General features: G+C 35.4%; 1 protein-coding gene across 1 annotated transcript in view; it reads left to right on the plus strand.

Annotated features, from left to right (window-relative positions):
• LOC132197074 (kinesin-like protein CG14535) overlaps window positions 1-20,468 on the plus strand; it is a 215,579-nt gene that overhangs the window by 52,645 nt on the left and 142,466 nt on the right. Inside the window, exon 3 of the mRNA XM_059620122.1 lies at window positions 5,116-5,227. Coding sequence (XP_059476105.1) covers window positions 5,116-5,227 — 112 coding nt within the window. The remainder of the gene's footprint in view (window positions 1-5,115; window positions 5,228-20,468) is intronic.

The raw sequence follows: 20,468 nt of genomic DNA on the forward strand, positions 1-20,468 counted from the left end.
TAAAACCTTTTGTTTTGGTTGTATTGAAAATTAAGCCTAAATTTTTTACTTCAGATCACTTTTTCTGGAACGTTCATAATAGTTGAATAATTAATTAATCATTATGTATTCAACAAATTCATAAACGTCTGTCAGCATCTCCTCTGCTAAATTAAATTACAATATCAATATTTTTTTATTATTGCTGAAAGACTAATGAACGACTAAATGACTTCGTTTAGTTACAATTGTGTTTATTAATGTACCACCGGGCATTCTCTGCCCAAATACATCATCCATACATTCAATATTATAAATTGCATTGATTACAAGAGAGAGAAATTACATCAAAAAAATACAAAGACAGAACATACAAAATAAATAGCCCTGAAATTGATATTGTTTATTATAAATATTACTTTTTGTTTGTTTTGTTTTTTTGCCATCATTACAGACCTGTTCATGTCGTCAGCACTTTGTCGCTATTTATTTTAAACTAGTCTTTTATCTTAGACATAGCCTAGCTTGTACTGTTTTTCTTTTACGACTCAGGAAAGGTGGCCTCCTTATTGAACTTATTCATTTTCATTTATAATTATTAATTTCTCACAGTAATTATTTATATTTATTCAAGTAAGATTGCATCAAATTATTTTTGAAGACATTAATATTTTCATTCAGACACCAGTTCGCCTGCAACGCATTCCATAAATGATAGCTCTGCATTTTAAAAGAAAAATCACCACAGTCAAAAGGTGGCAGCAGAAAAAGTTTGTGTGATCTAGCAGCTCTCGAATGATGCTCATCTCGCAATAAAAATAATTCTTTTAAATAGGGTGGGCTATTTCCATGCAAAGTTTTATGTGTCATAAGAAGTATGTTAAGCTGCATTCGCTCCTCAACTCTGAGAATTCCTGCTTTCACATAGAAGGGTGTAATTCGATCACCAAACTTGACATCATAAACATATCTTAAACAATTATTTAATGCAACATCAAGTCGTTTCAGACGCTCCTTTCTCACATCACAGTAAACTATGCTGCAATAATCTAAATGTGGGAGAATTAAACTTTTTAGCAACTGTAGCCGTACCTTTTGAGGCGTAAAATTGCGAAATTTATTCAGGTTATTCAAAGTGCTGTAAATTTTCTGACAAACAGTTGAAATCTGCTTATCCCATCGAAATTCTTTATCAAAATGAACTCCTAAATTTTTAAACGTGTCTACAAATTCAATATTAGAATTGTTAATTGCCAGCGGAGGAAGAACATTAAAGTTTATTAATTTATTCATTTGAGGAGAGGAAATTATCATAGCTTTAGTTTTTGCTGCATTCAATTTTAATCCATGCCTTTCGGACCATTTTGCCACATCCTGCAAAATTAAATTCATAATTCCTATTGCATCAGCTAGTTCTTTCACTCCACATTCAATATACAGCTGAACATCGTCCGCATACACATGATATTTACACCTGCTCTTAAAAATTCTGTTTATATCAATCATATAAAGTGAAAAAAGAAGTGGACCAAGCACTGAACCCTGGGGCACTCCACAATTTAATTCAGCCCATTTGGAATATTTTCCATCGCTGCCTTTTACTGCTTGCTTTCTGTCAGAAAGATAATTATTAAACCATTGCAAAACAGGCGGTGAAAAATTTAGCTGGGAAAGTTTTCTCAGTAAGAGTTTATGATCAACGGTATCAAAAGCCTTAGAATAGTCAAGAAAAACCATTAAAACAACTTTTTTGCGAAAAAGCGCTGCCCTTATATCCTCGGCTATTTTCAGCAAAGCGGAAGTCGTGCTATACAATTTTCTGTAGGCAGATTGAAATTCGTCTAAATAATTATTATTTTTTAAGAATTCCTGAATTTGTTTGAACACAATTTTTTCAACAACCTTCGATATTGTGCTTAAGAGACTTATTGGACGAAATTCACTTGCTTTGGAAGGGATGCGCACCTTTGGGATTGGACTTAGAATTACTTTTTTCCACGCACTTGGAAATACAGCCATCTGTAGAGATGAATTAATAATATTAGTGAGCGTTGGCATCAGAACACAGCAAATTTTCTTTATCATGCTAATACAAATTTTGTCATGCCCCTCAGCTGCCGAAGTAATGCTGAAAATTGCTTTTTTAATATCCACAGGGTTTGCATAAGAAAAGTGAAATGGTTCGTTATTCTTTATACCTGGAATTACATAGTTATTATCAATTTTAGCAAGCTGGCTTTGGTCGCGCACTACCGTCAGCTCTTCTACCATAATATCTAGACTAACAGGGAGACTTGCGTGATTATGTTTTGATTTTATCAAGCCCATATTTCTAAGTTTACTCCAAATTTGGCCTGAATTATTGAGGGAACTTAACTGATCAAAAACTCGGCTTCTATAAAAGGTTAAAATCAACTGCTTCACTCTGTTTTTAACAGCCCTATAAACATCAAACAGATATCGATTGTTTTTAATACGACGAGCAAGGCTCAGCAGACGATCACGGTGGGATATTTCGGACCTGATTTGCAAGGGAAGTTTTGGTTTAAAATTTTTAGGCACACATCACCTCTGCAGTGGCACAAATTCATTATAAAAATCAATGAGCATTTTATTAAATTTTTCAACTTTGCCATCAATCGTTAGTTCAGCTCCACATAAAAACCATTCAACATTTAACGCCTTCTCTTGTAGAAAATTATTATCTGCTGCAGAAAAATTCCTATACATTGCAAATTCACTCTCAGCCTCAATTATTTTTGAGTCAAAAATCGCAAATAATATTTCATGACTAGATAAAGGATTAAGCAATTTTCCGAAATTAGTACAATTTAACATGTCCGAAACAAAAATAGCATCAATTGTTGTAACTGCATTATATGATATGTGAGTGTCTTTAATAGGCAACCGATTAAGACTTAGATCCTGCAATTCTGTTTCCAGTTCTTTACCTTCACGTGATCCATCTGCAAAATTGTAGTTAAAATCTCCTAAAATAATCAAATTTGCATATTTAGCACTCATTTCATTCAATTTATTCAAAAAATTAGTTAATTTTGTTAGTCTGCTAGGGCGCCTGTAAATTACTGCTACTAAAATATTTCCATTCACCTGCTCCACTTCACACAAGATATATTCTGTAAGTTGCAAATTATTATTTTGCGGAGATGCCGCTAGTTTCTTATATTTTAAACCTTTCTTTAAATAGATCGCTACTCCACCTCCTCGTGCACCTTCCCTATCATTGCGTAAAATATTATAACCAATCACATCAACTAGGTTATCTGCGTGCTTATCTTTGAGCCAAGTTTCTGAAACTCCTATAATATCAATTACTTTTTCAGCTAGCAAGTGACGAAAAAGCACAATGTGGTTTACATCAGCAAGGGATTGCGCATTAAGAAAAATTACTTTGAGAAATTGGTTTTGAGATACATAATCATTAATGCTAATATAATCATTTTTATATATTAAAGAAAATTTTGATTTTAATTTTGCTTCACTCGCTTGTCTCTGCTGCTGCTCCGGGTCGCATCTCCCGCATTCTTTATCCTTCTGCTGCCTGTACTGTTGCTGCGGGGTTTGTGAAAACCCGCGCTCGCAGTTTCTGTTTCAATGGACTCTAAGTCTGCACCTAAATCAGTCGGTGAGTGTGCTCGCTTTTCCGGCCGCGCCTGCAAATTATTATCAATTCCTGATATTTCTGTAAAATTCTGTAGCCAGTTTGGGTCAACTAACACCTCAGGATTAACAAATTTATTTCCAATGATCAGTCCATTTCGCCGAATTTTGCTAACTACACCTTTTTCTTTAGCAGCTTTCGAAGCAGCAACAATTGTACGTCTCACCGCCTGCTCCTCTGGTGTTAAATCGTCCCCTATAGTGACGCCTGTTCCTTTTAGAGAAGCTACTTTAGACATAATTATGCGCTTATCAGATTGAGTTTTAAACTTGACCAAAATAGGCCGCTTAGCCGCATCAGATTTTCCTATTCTATACATTGCTTCAATTTGTGGCAACTCAGTTAATTTAAGCAAGACTTTAGTGACATGATTAAAAGCAGTGTTAATTTCAGTAGCAGTCTTAATTCCAAACACAAGAATATTATTTGCACGAGCCGCTCTCTCCAATTGCGCCAATCTTTTCCTCAACTCTTTATTATCTTCCTGTAAATTTTCCATTATTTTCTGCCGCTCCAAATTATGCTCCTTTATCTCTGAAATGTCTGACGTTATTTGATTAATTTTGGGTCCAAATAAATCCATAAATTTCTGCATTCGTTCATCAACGACTTCTCCAAATGCCTGCAAATCCTCTTTTGAGAGGGGTCCAGGATTTAGTTCCACATCCGAACCACAAAGCAAAATTATAAGCAAATACGCGCCACTTCCTAAAACCGTTCTGAAAGTAGTTTTTAATACATCAGTTGCAAATAGATGTCGCCTATCTATCAAGATAAGCAAAGGTGAGTGACCGGAGCGAACACTGTGTGGCAGCAGCAGGTGAAAAGATGGGGGGTCAACGACCCACCCACCAGCACCAACGCCATGACCTCTCCTCCTTTGCTGCTTCCTCAAGGCCGCTCTGTTTACTATTTTTCCTAAATTACCGTACCAAAACCAAATGGTCCAGAGTGGAAATCTCAGCGGCCTTACATCCGAGGCGGCCGAATCGCAATGCGAATTGAACACTTGGCATTCACGTACCTTATTTGCACAAATTCTACTAGGTTGGAGCTCAAAAGATGCAAAAATCGTCAGAAAAAGTAGCAGCGACTGCACTGCTGCAGCCGTGCATCTGGCCATTTTCCCCCTCCTTTCGTTTATCGTCTCTCTCCTATTTGGCGAGCGTAAATAATTCCTCGTAGGCGAGGTGGATATAACACACAATAATTACTCTATCCACGACACAGAAGCAATCTCAATAAAATAATTGAACATGCTTCCGCGAGCAGCGGCGCGGCGTTTTAACGCATGATTAAATCCGTGAAGCCTTTTAATTCGAACACGTGCATTATTTTTAATGAGACCTAGTTTGATTGATATCCGAGTGCACTGACAAACCCATGCGCTATTTGACATTTTCAAAATTCAAAGTGAACAGAAAAGGTTATAGCTTCCTTCTTATTTGTTCCAGCCAAACGAGTTTCGCCGTACAAAACCAAGAACATCACAGGAAAGATCAGCACCAGAAAGGTCACCTGGAGGAAAACGGGGTGTCTTGGATTAGCCCGCGTCTCTACCACGGGGTGAGTCACTGATTTTTTCTTATATATTTATAATTATAGTATGGGCTGATGTAGGAAATTAATTAAACATTTAATAAAATATGTTAATAGGAATCAAACATTAATTTATTGTTAAGATTAAATTAAAAAAGATAAATTTTCTAGCCCTCCGATAAATGAATATGCCATGTTTTCGTCTCTCTCTGTATCAACAGACCCTTTTTATTAAAGCGAAATTATTTTCCTGCAAAAATCTTACAATACATATTAATGAACTGTAAATTATTTGAATCTAGTTGCTAAAAAGTTTCCATAACCTTTTACGCTGATTTTTTTTTTTAATTTTTAGAGTATTTAAAATTCTTACTGCGAATAATATTATAAAACAAATATTAATCGGCTTTGTACTGAGCTGACGTACATGGCGAGTGTCAGTCAGTAAGTTGAGGGAGCTCGTTGCGAAACATCTCTCGGCTAATTAGTGCGTCCATTGTTCCTGTAATTGATGGTACAGTGCCAGAGAGAAGCTGCACAACGTGCACTCGTGGAAGCTCCAAAGCTGCATTCCGCGTCTGTTCGCCGCCGTGTTCGCCGCTCAACTGCACAATGCACAAAGTTGAGCACCGCATTCGCGTCTGCAACACCTGGCTGATCCGCGTGCACACGAACAACCTGCACAATGCGATATAATATAATTACTTCGTGCATTTGCGTTTGTGCGATATTCCACGAGTGTCTGCCGCACGATATGTAATTAATTAAATAATTAATTCAATCGCTCATTTATCAATCCATCTCTGAACAATGTTATGAGCACTTACAAGAGTGTGAAAATTTACTCTGGGCTCAAAGACAAAAATCGGTTATTAGCTATCATTAATTTAATAGTTGCATTTTTATATAAGATTAATTGAATAAAGATCACCTCGACTTAAAAAAAATTACAAAATAAGCAGAATTTGAATAACGATTTAGAATTTTAAATAATTAGATAATGGTAAATTAATAATATACCATTATTGGATTACAGAAGTAAAAGTGGAAATTAATTAGTTTTTATTAATTACTGCATACAGCAAAAAGTTCATTGAAATTGATTAAAAAAAAAAATAATTCACCCGAATTTATTACTTAATGCTTGACCTAAAATAGAAAAAAAAATAGAAAATAACACTTGATTAGCTGCCAATATTTCTGTTCCTTATTAATTGTTTAAAAAAATTATATTATACCAAAAATAGTAAATAATTCAAATATAAATTTAAAAATTCCATTTCTAGTTTTTTTGGGCTGAAGAATTTATCTTTATGGTGAAAATAAATGTGGCCATCATTTCCGTGAAACAAAGAGTACTAAAGCGGATTCCTGGTACACCCGTGGGACTGAGGTGTGATTTTCGCCTCCACTGACGCGAGGACAAGTTCAGGTAGCCGGGCCGAGAGACAATGATCGCCTATAGGAGGGTCATTAGAATCATCATTGTGCCTTGTCGCTCCTCCTACTGCCGAGAGTTATTATGCCGTGAGCAGTTCCTTCCATTGTCTCTCTCGTGCATTAGTTGATTAAAAAGAAGAGCTGCATCCAAAAGAGCATGGTAATTAGGAGACGTGTATTGTCAACACAGGCATGGCACTCCAGTTGTTGGACGGTCGGGAAGGGCGTGTGGTCGATATATAATTGAATCTCCGGCCGGATTACTTACGATTTTTGGGCCCACTCCGGCATGACTCACGCAATTAGAGCAGACAACAATTTGGGGCTGCCCGCCAGATTATTGAGATGTTCATGCGGCGGCGAAAAGGGTGTGGGTCCACTGCATGGTTGTTGCGCCAACTCGCAGAAAAAAGGTCACAAATCTTCTGACTCACTGCGAGCTCCTGCACTTGTTCTTTTCTCGGGAATTCCCAACAAAACGAATAGCATAAAATTTATATAGCTAGCACTGGCTTTGATATGTTCTGCTTTTTAAACGACTCTTTAATCTCTTCAATATTTTTCTTTAGAATTATAGATTTTTAAATTCCGGTCAAAATTTGTTAAAGTTCAAAATAATTTTTGAATTATTCCGAGCGGATTTAAAAATTCTTTTGTGCATATTTTGTTTCAGAATCTTTGGTTTCATTAAAAGAACAAAATACATGAACATGTCAAATGCATAACTGCTTCGGTTAGAAACTTAACAACGTTTTTATAATTTTATTTTCCACCAGTCAGGCAATAATGATCATATTTAAACTACCTATAATTTAAAAAATAATATTGTACTTTTGCTGAAAGCAACTTACTTTTAATTTTTTTTTGGTAAAAAGTAAAAATTAATGAAACTTTCGTCTGCAAAGAGATTATAAAAAAAATTATTTAAATTTTGCAGGCGCTCGATAAACCATAGAGGTATGAATTTAAAACATTTACATTTTACATCAAGTGTCGCGCCTCTGCTTCGGAAATTCCACTTGCAGAGGCAGCGACTCGCGAGAGCGAAAATTCCGCCCCAGTTCGTGTTGAGAAAGGGGTGCTCGCAAATTTCCTGTTGGTTGGTAAGCAAAAGGAAAAGCGGCGACAACGAGCTGATAAACGTATGTGCGCCGTAAAACACGCCGCGACCGCGCTGCTGGCAAATGAGTTCAAGTGCACCCTTTTGCTTCCCGCAGGAAGCCGCTGATGACTGAAGGTATGCAGCCAGCCATACGTCTCGCAAACTGCGACAAATCACCCTCGAGCGATCGGCCTGGAATGGAAAATTTTATCTCTCGCTCGGTGCGGCTCTGCCCGTTATGACAATGCAGAGTGTCCCCTTCGCTCAATTTTGCATCAGAGCAGCGCCTACGGTCGTTTCATAGTCAGATAAAATTTGTCGTTTACCTCTCTGGAAAAGAAAGAAGAAAGAGCGCAGCAGGATGATCACCAACTGAATTTACGTGCGGGTCGAACCGCCCCCGTGGGTGTCGCACCCTCTCCACAATGCCTGCTGTGATATATTCGGTTACCCTTTGGACTTTTTGGTGCTCGCTCTTTTGCTTTCGTGCTTTAGTTTTTACTTTTAATTAAAGAAATAAATTATTAAATTGATTGATGTTCCAGAATTTGGAATTTTTTAATAATTTTTATAGAGATCGATAGGAAATAACTTATTTACTCACATTGATTTCCTATTCACAATTTTAGAGATCAGAAGTAATTTAACAATATATGGTATTACAGTAACGATGTTATTTTCATTCTCAATATTTTGTTATTGATAATCAAAAACTGTCAATACAAATATAGATTTTATTAATTTTTATTTTTTATTTGAAACTTACGAGTAAGATAAGTAAGAAAATAATTTTAATATATGAAAAATTATCAATAAAAAAAATTAATGCTTTAAACTTATATTACTCCAAGATGACTACAAACTCACTACAAAACGACTGCAAGCGACTCCAAGTTGACTACAAACTCACTACAAAACGACTGCAAGCGACTCCAAGTTGACTACAAACTCACTACAAAACGACTGCAAGCGACTCCAAGTTGACTACAAACTCACTACAAAACGACTGCAAGCGACTCCAAGTTGACTACAAACTCACTACAAAACGACTGCAAGCGACTCCAAGTTGACTACAAACTCACTACAAAACGACTGCAAGCGACTCCAAGTTGACTACAAACTCACTACAAAACGACTGCAAGCGACTCCAAGTTGACTACAAACTCACTACAAAACGACTGCAAGCGACTCCAAGTTGACTACAAACTCACTACAAAACGACTGCAAGCGACTCCAAGTTGACTACAAACTCACTACAAAACGACTGCAAGCGACTCCAAGTTGACTACAAACTCACTACAAAACGACTGCAAGCGACTCCAAGTTGACTACAAACTCACTACAAAACGACTGCAAGCGACTCCAAGTTGACTACAAACTCACTACAAAACGACTGCAAGCGACTCCAAGTTGACTACAAACTCACTACAAAACGACTGCAAGCGACTCCAAGTTGACTACAAACTCACTACAAAACGACTGCAAGCGACTCCAAGTTGACTACAAATTCACTACAAAACGACTGCAAGCGACTCCAAGTTGACTACAAACTCACTACAAAACGACTGCAAGCGACTCCAAGTTGACTACAAACTCACTACAAAACGACTGCAAGCGACTCCAAGTTGACTACAAACTCACTACAAAACGACTGCAAGCGACTCCAAGTTGACTACAAACTCACTACAAAACGACTGCAAGCGACTCCAAGTTGACTACAAATTCACTACAAAACGACTGCAAGCGACTCCAAGTTGACTACAAACTCACTACAAAACGACTGCAAGCGACTCCAAGTTGACTACAAACTCACTACAAAACGACTGCAAGCGACTCCAAGTTGACTACAAATTCACTACAAAACGACTCTCAAAATGCGCTAAAACACGCAAAGCTCGTTCTCCCTTCATATTTATATACCACCTCGCTTAAACATCCCAACAATTTTACCATCAATAAGCCGTCAACTATTTCGACTGTTGAACCAGCTGACCTTGCTATCAATTTTGAAACAAAAAGGTCAGCCGCTAGTAATAAAAACATAAATAAATAAAACCAAGTCAAACATTTTCTTGACTTTGGCTGAGCTGAGTGTTCATTGCAGTTGCACTTTTGACAGCCGGCAATACTTGATTTGATAGCCATACGAAAAAGATGTATTTGCCCAAATTAACTTTGACGAAAAGGTATTTAAATATTTGGGAAACCTTAAGATGAAAGAAAAGCAAATTCTTTTTTCTTTTACTTTTTCACGTTCACTAATTTTTTTCCTTTTTTATTTGTTAAGTGTAATTAAAAAAAAAAAAATTGGCGAATTTAATTTATCTACAAATAAAAAATAAGCTTGAGAATTTTAATTTTTCAGAGTTGAGAAATTTGAAATTTCACGTGCAAAAAATTTCAATAGAAAAAAATCCTTGCATAATTTCGCTTTGATGAAGAGGTCTTTAGAAATTTCTGAGCAAAATAAATATGCAATTTTAAATTAAGTTAGATACAGATTTTTGTGTTAGCTTTGGATTTCAATTTTGCCCTCATTTCAATGATCCTGCGCGGGTTAAATATTTATCCCGTAGAGGGGGCTAAGAAAAGATATCCCCCAATAACTTGGGGAGAAAAAATTGAAGGTGGGACAAAAAATATTTAACCCGGGACAGTGGTCTAAATTTTATCCCTTTGGATTTATCCCGGGATATCTTTTATCCCGGGAGAGCTAAATCTCTTGAATCTCCCCCAATTATTTTTGTAAATTTTTATAATATTTTTTTTAAATTAAACAAGTTTGATTAAATTATACAATGCAGCCGCGCTCTCTGCTTGTCATTTGTCATTCTCATCACAGGACACCCAAGAACAGGAAGCTCCTGAGCGTGCAGAAGCCAACTTTTGGCTCCCGCGGATTCGAATATAAATTTTCGAACTGGCCACATCTGGCCTCGCCGACGAGATTCTTTGTTTTTTAATCAAGCCTACGTTCGCCCAGCCGCAAAGCAAGTCGCTGCTGCAAAAATGCAAGAGATTTTGAGTGACTGATAGTAATTATTTTACGACGTCCTGCACACCAGAGAATTCCGCGATGATTTGCGAGGTTGATAAAATATTTTCTTATTTTTCCCACCGTAAATTCACAGTTCTGTCTTAATTAATTATTCCGGCGGTGAAATTAGCACTTTTTACGACGTTCATGTCAACAACTTTGAAGAAAAAAGAAACATGAGAAAATGTGTTAGATTTTTATGAAGAGGGTGGAGAAGAAATGCCGCTCAAACCACATCCGCATAATTAATTTACATTCAATTGCGCTATAAATTTTGATCGGCTGATCAGTATTCTGTCGGTGCGAGTCTCGTAAACGGGAATTCATAATCAATAGATGTGCTTGTAACGCCTAAATAATGCCATTATGGCCGCGTGTTTTACGACTTCGCGCAGCCGACGGACAGTCCACCAAACCAGGGTTATTAATAATATAAAATCGCAAAGCCATGCACGTGGGCACACGACAGCCAAAAAGTGTCATCGTGCATCAAAAAATGACCATTGAAAGGATGCGAATTATAGCTGTTTGAATAAAATGGAAAAAAATCAATTACAATTTAACTTTTTGTATTATATTTCTAACAATAAGTTGGTTTTTAATTAAAAATATAATTTCAATTGAAAAAAAAAATAAAATTATAGAAAGTTTTAAAATTTCTTGTTAATTTTTTGCTTCATTTTATCATAAGAAAAATATTGGATTAAAGAAATCATTAAAATATACAATTTAAAGGACAAATAATTTCATCCTTTGGCCATTTATATAAATATTGGTTCATAATAAACAATAAACGATTGAATTTTTAGCATTTTTATGTACTAACACAATTTTATTCCTGATTGATTTTAGAGATCCATTCTGAAAGAACACAAAAGTTTTAAATTAAGCGAGAAACGTTAAAATAACAAAAATTACTTGTCAGAAACCAATAATAACTTTTTCAGAGTTGAACAATTGTATTTATTTTCCTCTCTTTTCACAATATTTTATTTGTGATTTATGTCAGCAATTTGACCATAGCTTGTCTCTGCCGCTATAGGGTGCTTCGCCGCCCCGGCATGAGTCCGCAACTTGTCTCGGAAGTCGCAGAGGCGATCAAACAAAAATGACACTCGACTTCCCGCACACGGAAACAAACCATCAAAAACTTTTGCCCGCTGCATCATGCTCCTCTCTTTCAATTCACGATGTGTTTCTTTCTTACTGCGTGCTGCACTTTGAGATTCAGCAGCCGCCGCTCTTTTGCACATTAGCAAAGGGGGGACCAGCGGCCGGGATATAATATATAAAAGAGTTTTTCTCCCAGTGGAAGTGGGAGTGTCGTCGTGGTGCTGTCTGATTTCCTGGTTCCTTCTCGGAATGCTGGGGCAAAGCGTAGACAATGGGAAAATGGATTACTTACAATTTTGGATGCTGAGAGAGCGCTTTGGCTGATGGTGATTATTTTGCAACGCCGACGGAGATTATTTCCCTCTCTGCGTGTGGGTGTTGTTTTAGCTGGTGGCTCCGTGGAAATTCTATTGCTTATTTGGCTAAATAAGGGATAAGGAGTCAGACGGAAAAAACAGATAGCTCGAATAAAATTATTCCTGAATATGAATCTGTTTAAACAGAGTTTTCAATTATAAACAATATTTAAAAAAAGAAAACTTTTGTAAAATGTTAATTTTTTAATCGCAATACACAAAACTTTTTCAAAAGAATTAAAAAATAAAATATACACAAAAAAATTACGCTTTCTTTATAATTAAAAAAAATACAAACTAAATACCTTTTAAAAACAATTTTCGTTGTTGAACCAAAAAAATAAGCAAATTATAATAATTTATTTATTTAAATTTTTGTATAATAAAAAACTAATTCTGAATATACCCAATCAAAGATTGAATTCCAATCATAGCCAGCTGCCATCTCTGATTTCATTCACGTGCCAAATTAAAAAAAAATTATAATATTCTTGAAACATTTCTTCGTGTTGAAATTCGAACAAGGATTTCTATCTAAAAGAAAGGGTTATAAAAATAAAAGATCTCTTTCGTTTATTTTCTCGAACCCTTCCCCTGCTCTCAACTCAATTTCCTCTCAAATTCAGCAGACGCGCGAGTCAAGTCCAGAGCGCGGTCGTAACTTTTTCACAGGCTCTCTCGTCTCAATTTGCGCCCTTGGCTGCTTAGCTTAATTTCCCTTCTCCTTCCAATTTGAGATAAACCGGCCCTGCACATAGCCGCGTGCTCCTCTCTCTCGCTGTGTTTTATCGAGGAAATTACGTATTTATGCAGCTGCTGTTACGAAAGCGCCACTTCTTATACGCCATTAAGCATCACCATCTCGGCAACTCGCCCCCGAGACGCGGCACAAAGGAGTGTGTAATGTGATTACACGCACCGAGAGGGGTCGCGGCGAAAATCACAACCATAAGAAAGGAATCGCAAAAAGCACCAGAAGAAAAAAAAGACTCCTTCGCGCACATTTTCGCAGTTGACACTGCATTAATCTTGCTCGGCGCGCACTCTCGGCCAAATTATTCCACCCTCATTTCTTTAAAACGCGTCAGACGGGATATTATCCATAATGCAGTGCGCCGGCAGCCACTTTGCGAGTGGCTTTTCATTTTTCACACCAAAATTGCGTCGAACGTACGCTTCATTTGAACCCTCTTTTTATGACATCTATTTTCAAGAGAAAAGCCAGAGTACAACGAAATTCTAAGGTGGAAATTTTATCATTTTCAGTACAAAGAAACGATAAATTTCTCTACAAGTTCAGAAAATTCTGTTACCTCAACAACAAACTAATTCTACTTTTCACCTTGAATCTTTATCTTAATTGCTGCATAATTCAGCTGGCGCATTAAAAATGTTTATATTAGATTTCAAGCTTTAAAACGAAATAAAAATTTACATTTTTGCAATGTTATAGACCTTTATTGTTCGCTTGAAAAATTTATAAATTTATTTTATGCGTACTTGGCACTATTCATAATTTACATATAAATGTTTTTAGGCTCCTAAGACATTATAGAAATGTCGAGATTTTATTAATTGTCGTCAACAAAATCAATTATGAGTTTTGTATTGTATTAAGCTCTTTGTGTGATGCATTCCACTCTTATATTCCTTTGGCGTCACAAGATTGTGCTTCCATCTCACGTTTTCCAATATTAATTAATTATCAGCGCCCGCAGGCCGTCGTTTTGAATGCACAACCATATATTTTTTTCAAACATAGACAAGCTCTCTGCCTTATCGGCTAGGTGCGTTCGCATACGCACAGAATTCGATTATAATAGCCTTGATGCTGGAGAGAACAATAGAAATCGGCACGCATCGCATTAAAGTTCACCCACTCTTCCTGGGGCGAAAATGCTAATGATGCGAGAAGAAGTAATTGATTTTATCCGAGCGTAAAGTTGAAAAGGTGCGCGCTCGTGCAAGATGAGTAATTCACGAGAGATCGAGGCATTTTTATTGTGGTCACGCAGCCGAGGGCCCAATAAAACTGTACAATGGCTACTTTATTTTTGATCGATGGGGAGATTTTATATTTATTTCCATCCGATGCATCCGCAAAGCTTTCCTCTTTTCTCCTGCGCATGAAAATTGAATGCGTGTCCATCTCGATTCATCACTTCGCACACCCGGCTCATGTGAAATTCATCGCAATGTACATAACTTCGTATATTATTATTGTTAGGTATGTGTTTATTGACGCGACCCGAAAATCAAAACACAATTTTTTATCGAACGGTGATTAGTCACTTTAGGAGGTGTAAAAAAATACGTGTGAAAGAAAAAAAGGCAAGACTCATCGAACAGTCTGAGTTCTTTGACCATCGCGCTTGTCTGACTTGGAGGTCCACACCGCTTTTATCATATTGTTATGGTGTGGCCACAAAATTGATGAGTCACTAGTCATTTTTCTAATTGTTAGCAGGTCAAGATGCGTCAAGAATCAATTTTTACCTCTTCAATATTATAACCGGTTAATTTTTTATCTGAAGTTTTATCGTACATAGAACGACAGAAATATTATTTTAGAAAATTCCCATAAAAACCAATTTAAATTTAAGAAATTTATTCAGTTTTCCTATTAATTCTAATACTACGATAATTTTATTATTTAACAATACAAATTTAAAAAAAATAATTATAATTACTTTATTTATTATCGTTTTAAAGACATCATTCTATAAAATCATTAATTTTGAATTTGCAAAGAAACCAATTTGTAAGATGCTCTGATTGAACTCAAATCTTCATATATTCCAATCTTTCACTTCATTCGTTGAAACAGCTATGAGCAATAGAAATTCGATGTTATTTACGTTAGGTAATCTATATCATTTGACTATTTACTTTATTTACTCGTTTTCAAATCTGTAAATCCAACATTGGGAGATGAGAACAATTTGTGTTTAATCACAGATCATATAGGTCATACAAGCAGTATTCTACATGAATTGTAAATTTTTAATTGTCTAAATATTTAAATCATGATTTAAATTAGGCGTTTTAGGAATAAAAATATTGGTGGGTAAATTAAAAAAAAAAGTTATTAATGTGAACATTCAAGTTTTATTAAAAAAAATCATTACAATTTGCATTTATATTTGATTCTTCCTTTTTTAAATAAATAACTTTCATTATAAAAATTTCAAATTAATTTTGTGGAAGGCAAAATAAATACTCGACTACTTATAAATTACAACCCTAGCAGCTCCCTATTCACCGGAAATGTGAAGACTTTCTTAACGTTGTTTGCAGTGTAATTAATCACGGGGCGCGTCTGCGTCTTCAAATTTAATCTGATTCGCGACAATCACGGCGCTTTATCAAGTTAACCTTACCCCAGATGTTTTGGTTATACTTTCATCAGAGCACCCCACTGCGAGATTGGACATCATTACTCGCACCCTCGGCACGCGTGCAGGGCGGGGGAGGGTGTGATGATGCAAAAGATGAAAACAGCCAGGGGTGACTTTGACACGGCGAAAGAGTTCTCTACTCTCGTTCCTTGCGCGCACACATACATTTGTTTGTTTTCAAACAGCCTCTCTGAGTGTGGCCTGCACACACACACATTCATCCGCGAATGCTTTTGCATCGCGCGCAGATTAATTGAAACGCGCGAACCAATCCTCGCGCCAATTAATCCTAGCAGCGGCCCCCTCGCGCTACGTTTCGGGCAAATTGGCGCAACTGATTAATTCTAATGCGGCTTTTACTTTTTTTTTCAATTTACCACTTGTCTGGATGCTTGTCCACTTCTGCAGCATTTTAATCTGCCCTTCATGCAGGCCCCTGCAATTATATAAATCAGACACTCAAAAAAATTAAACTTGTTGCTGATCGGGACAGTCATGGGATTCGATCATCATAATTTCTTGTATCAAACAGGATAAGGGAGGTCGAAGTCATATGATTTGTGATTCAGATTTTTAGTTGAAGAATAATATAAAACGATAAAATATAATTCTGAGCCTGTAAAATTTTAAATTATTATAACCCCAGTACTCAAGAGGAATACACAAAATTTTAGAAAGGAAATAAAGAAATCATATCTCTATTCAATTCATTTGATTCAATTCTTAAAACGTCTTTTATTGCATAAAGGGGAACAGAAGTTTAAATTATGTAAAGATTTCATATTAGTTTTATGATAAGAAGCATAGATCATCTTCATTATTTATGTAATCAACAACTACGGCGATTAGTGAAACTTTTGTTTTTTCCTTATTACGAATTTATCATTTGTAAATTTTCTGTTGATCATGAGTTTTATAGAATTAAAAATATTTATCTAACAAAATTTTTTAATTTAACAAACCTTTTTCATCAATACACCTTAAATATGTAAAAAAAAACGCAAATGAAATATAATTAAATTTAAGATATTAAACATATTTGAAACAATAAAAAAATTAAAATTAAATATATAACAAAATTTAAACTTTTTAAAGTTAATTATTAAATATTTAAACACTTTTTACACAGTCTTATTTATATAATCATTTTGTCAAATTAAGCACGTTTCTAACAATAAATTATCATTTTCTGAATTTTTCATCAGAAAGTGGGCGATATAAAAGTCTGTAGGGCTTATTCAAATTTATACTAAAAACTCATAGAACTTTTGCATTTTCCCAAAATTAGGATCTAATTTTTACACAAGCGAAAAACTTCTATACCTGCGCACTTTATTCCTGCAGCAAATTTAGAAATACAGCCATATTTTGATTTTTAAGTTAAAGAAAAATATAATCTAACATTCGCAGTGTTCAATTGCACTTAAATTTATTAATACTTTTATTGCGGGTTCGCTCCATGTAAGGAGTGAAAACTCAATTTCCTTATTTCCTCAGCGCTCGCGTTGACAAAGTGGCGAACGCGATACCTGGGCTGAAATCCTATCACACTAACACGTGCTCTCGAAAAATGAATGTGCCACATGTTGACGTCGCACGGCATTTAAATGCTTGTCGCGTATCACAGCAATGATAGGCGGTTTGTAATAACATTTTATCGGCCATTAAATAAGCTTTCGTACCTGGATATTAATTTTCACGCAGTGATAAACGTGCGGAAAGCATCACTTTTGTCACATCTCGAAAGACTTCTTTATTTTGCGTGCATAAATACATTAATAAAGGAACGTGTGTGTGCTGCGTGAGTCGGCAATGCGATATGTGGGTTGTAATTTCATACTCGTCAAGAAAGACACTCATTAAGCGAGAGGCCGTGTGCGTTTTGCAATGGGAAATGAAAATTATTTTTATACTTCGTAGTCGTAAAATGCAACGTGCCGCGTGTGTGTTTATTATGGCGTTGTGCAGCAGACACGAGAAATTAAATCGCCACAATTCCTAGAAGCAATGTCAATAAGTTAATTGACCGTGACATTTATTAATCCAGCGATAAATTCTATTTTCCAATGAAAACGTGGTAATTTAGTTTTGCTCTTAAAAGGAAATTAAATTAATAGCTTCCACGATGCTGCAAAAAAATTTATATTAAAAAACGTGGCTATAGAAAATGTTTATCATTAAATTCTTAGTGTTTAAATTTTTAAAATTTATAACTTTAGAACATGTTATTTGACAACTTCTTTACGAATTTAAACAGTTGATAAAGAAGGTGAAAATTTTAAATCATTTCGTAAATTTTTTTTTGGTACATACGTTTGTTGAAAACAGTAATTTTAGATGGGACATAAAACTCTTAAATATTTATATCTAAATTATTGTGGTGGAAATAACATGTACTAAAGTAGGCCGAAAAAATATATCATAAATAATTTCAACTATAATTAAATACACTGCCCGTTAAAAATTTTTTTGGTATTAAATTCCACGATATTCAAAATTAAAACTCTTCAATGAAGTAAATAACTATAAATTTCATTTGATTTTAATAAAAAAATTCTGTTTGCCAAAATTTTAAGCAGAACCTCAATTGAATTGGCTGTCAACGGAAGTTTTCTGGTGAAGATTTGCGAGACTGAGTGACACAAACTAAAGCTTCGACGGGGCTTAAGTTGTGCCTTACTGTTGTGCGTGGTTCAGAACTCTGTCGCTATGTGTACACTAAAAACTTCCCAGTACATGCAAGAGCGTCTCTCTCCGAGCAGAGAACAAGCACAGTGGATCAGTTAAACTTTCATGTATGTGTGCATGCGAAAGACCAGCACACAAAACCGGCTCCAAGAGCTGAGGGTGAAGCCGAAAATAAGCAGCAACCAGCAGAGCCGAACAGCTTATCTGCCTTAATCTGATGCACTCTGATAATTTATTCTCTTTTTAATTGCTGCTTGCAGATGGTAGACAAGAGTGGAGAAATTATTTCAAGGAAATCTTCTTGATTATCTTCTCTGATCGATTTTTTTTACAAGAATTTCTTCGTCTTGAAATTTCTTTGATGGATCTGAAAAATCTTCGAAATTATTATAAATCAAAAGATTTCTGTGTTAAAAAAATGCCAGAGTAAACAATCAAATTTTTTCTTGTGATTTTTGCATTGGCCTGGGCCTAACGGCTCTGGATAGGGAATTTTTTAAGGTAATTGTTTTTATCTTGAAACGATTTTTCAAAAATATTTTTGATTTTGGGTGAAAAATCTTCCGCAATTGAATTTTTATTTTTCGTGATGTTGCCAGACCTTTCAAGCTCGTTATTTAAGACATACCACACGGATATCTTTATATGTTCGAAATGCCAATCACGTTTCAAAGGGACAATTAAGAAGTTGCTGGAATATGATGACCTTTTCTCTCAATCTTTGTTTATCTTTCAACGTTTCCCCAAGTCGTGAAAGCAAATAAGAAAATACAAATGGCAGGTCGTCAAAGAAAGGGCGGTCGATGCTTGATTGGCGCACAATGCATCTCGCTTGGACGTAAATTCTGCTTAATCCCGCATTATTTGCTATGACTGCAGTCGTGCTTTCTTCGGTCATTTGCTCGACGGCGCTCATCAGAAAAATTGAGCGTGCATTCGGCTTAACTTGATTGTGGCCATTATTATTATTTAGACGAGGCGCACGACGCAATAAAAGCAGATAAGCGGAGAGAGCTGCATTTCGCCAGATCAAATGAAGATTAATTGATTATCATTAGCCCCCTCTGGTCTCCGCAGCTTTTTATTGTCTGCATGTCGTCTCGCCGCTCTATGCGTCCCCCCAACAATAAGTGTATTTAAGCAGATGAAAACAGCATTGGAAAAAATCAAGCAGTGTTCTGATGGAGATTGCAGGTCTTCAATCATCTTTCCAAAACACAAGTATTAGATATCAAATGTTTGAAACAAATATTTCAATTCTAAAACTAAGCTTTAAAAAATCATTATTTATTACATACTAATTTTTTTTTTTCATTAATTAAAATCTTAGAGTTATTTATTTATTTTTTATATTTGATTAAAATGTATGTACATAATTTTTTTCTAAATTATTTGACAGAACTCTTCTGTACATTTATAAATTTTTTTATTAATATATTTCATGGCACATCTATTAAAAAATCACTTAGTGATAGCTTGCAGTGAATGGATGTCATGTTTGATCATATTTAAAAATGTAATTAGGAAATTTACTATCGATAAAAAAAATACTGAATATAATCATTGTATCAATATAAATTATAGTAACTGGGCACGCGAGAACAGAAAAAATTGTTATGTTTTATTTTCACATTTCCGCACATTGATCTGTTTAAAGTCTCGCTACACGATCAGGCGGATTACAATCTAGGGTAGACAAGGCGCCGATCAATGTTGTTCTGGATGTCTTGTATTTCAAGTTACGCCCCAGCTAATTCCTATATATCGATCGCGATGAAAAGTTGCACCTCCAACTTTGAAGTGAAACGCATAAACCATACAAGTTTAAGTTCATGCAATTACATAGTCTTTAGTCAGCTTGATTACTATCATAAATCCGTCATAATATACTGGGGCTGAGATCGGCTATGCAACTGAAAAGCTTTATTATAGCTAAACAAAGATTTTTTTTTCAATCAGCGGATCAGCGCATAATGTAAATTTTAAAAGAGAAATCTTGCATAATTAATTTAAATTAATTATTTATGAAATAAAGAATTTTTTTACATAAGTTTTATTTGCTGAATTTTCAGTGCTCCACAGCTGAACTAAAATTCTCTGACATTCGAGATGAAAGTGCAAACTGATCTTGACG

The sequence above is a fragment of the Neocloeon triangulifer genome, unplaced genomic scaffold (genome assembly GCF_031216515.1).
Source record: "Neocloeon triangulifer isolate White Clay Creek 2 clone unplaced genomic scaffold, ASM3121651v1 ptg000012l, whole genome shotgun sequence".
NCBI classification, from domain to species: Eukaryota; Metazoa; Arthropoda; class Insecta; order Ephemeroptera; family Baetidae; genus Neocloeon; species Neocloeon triangulifer.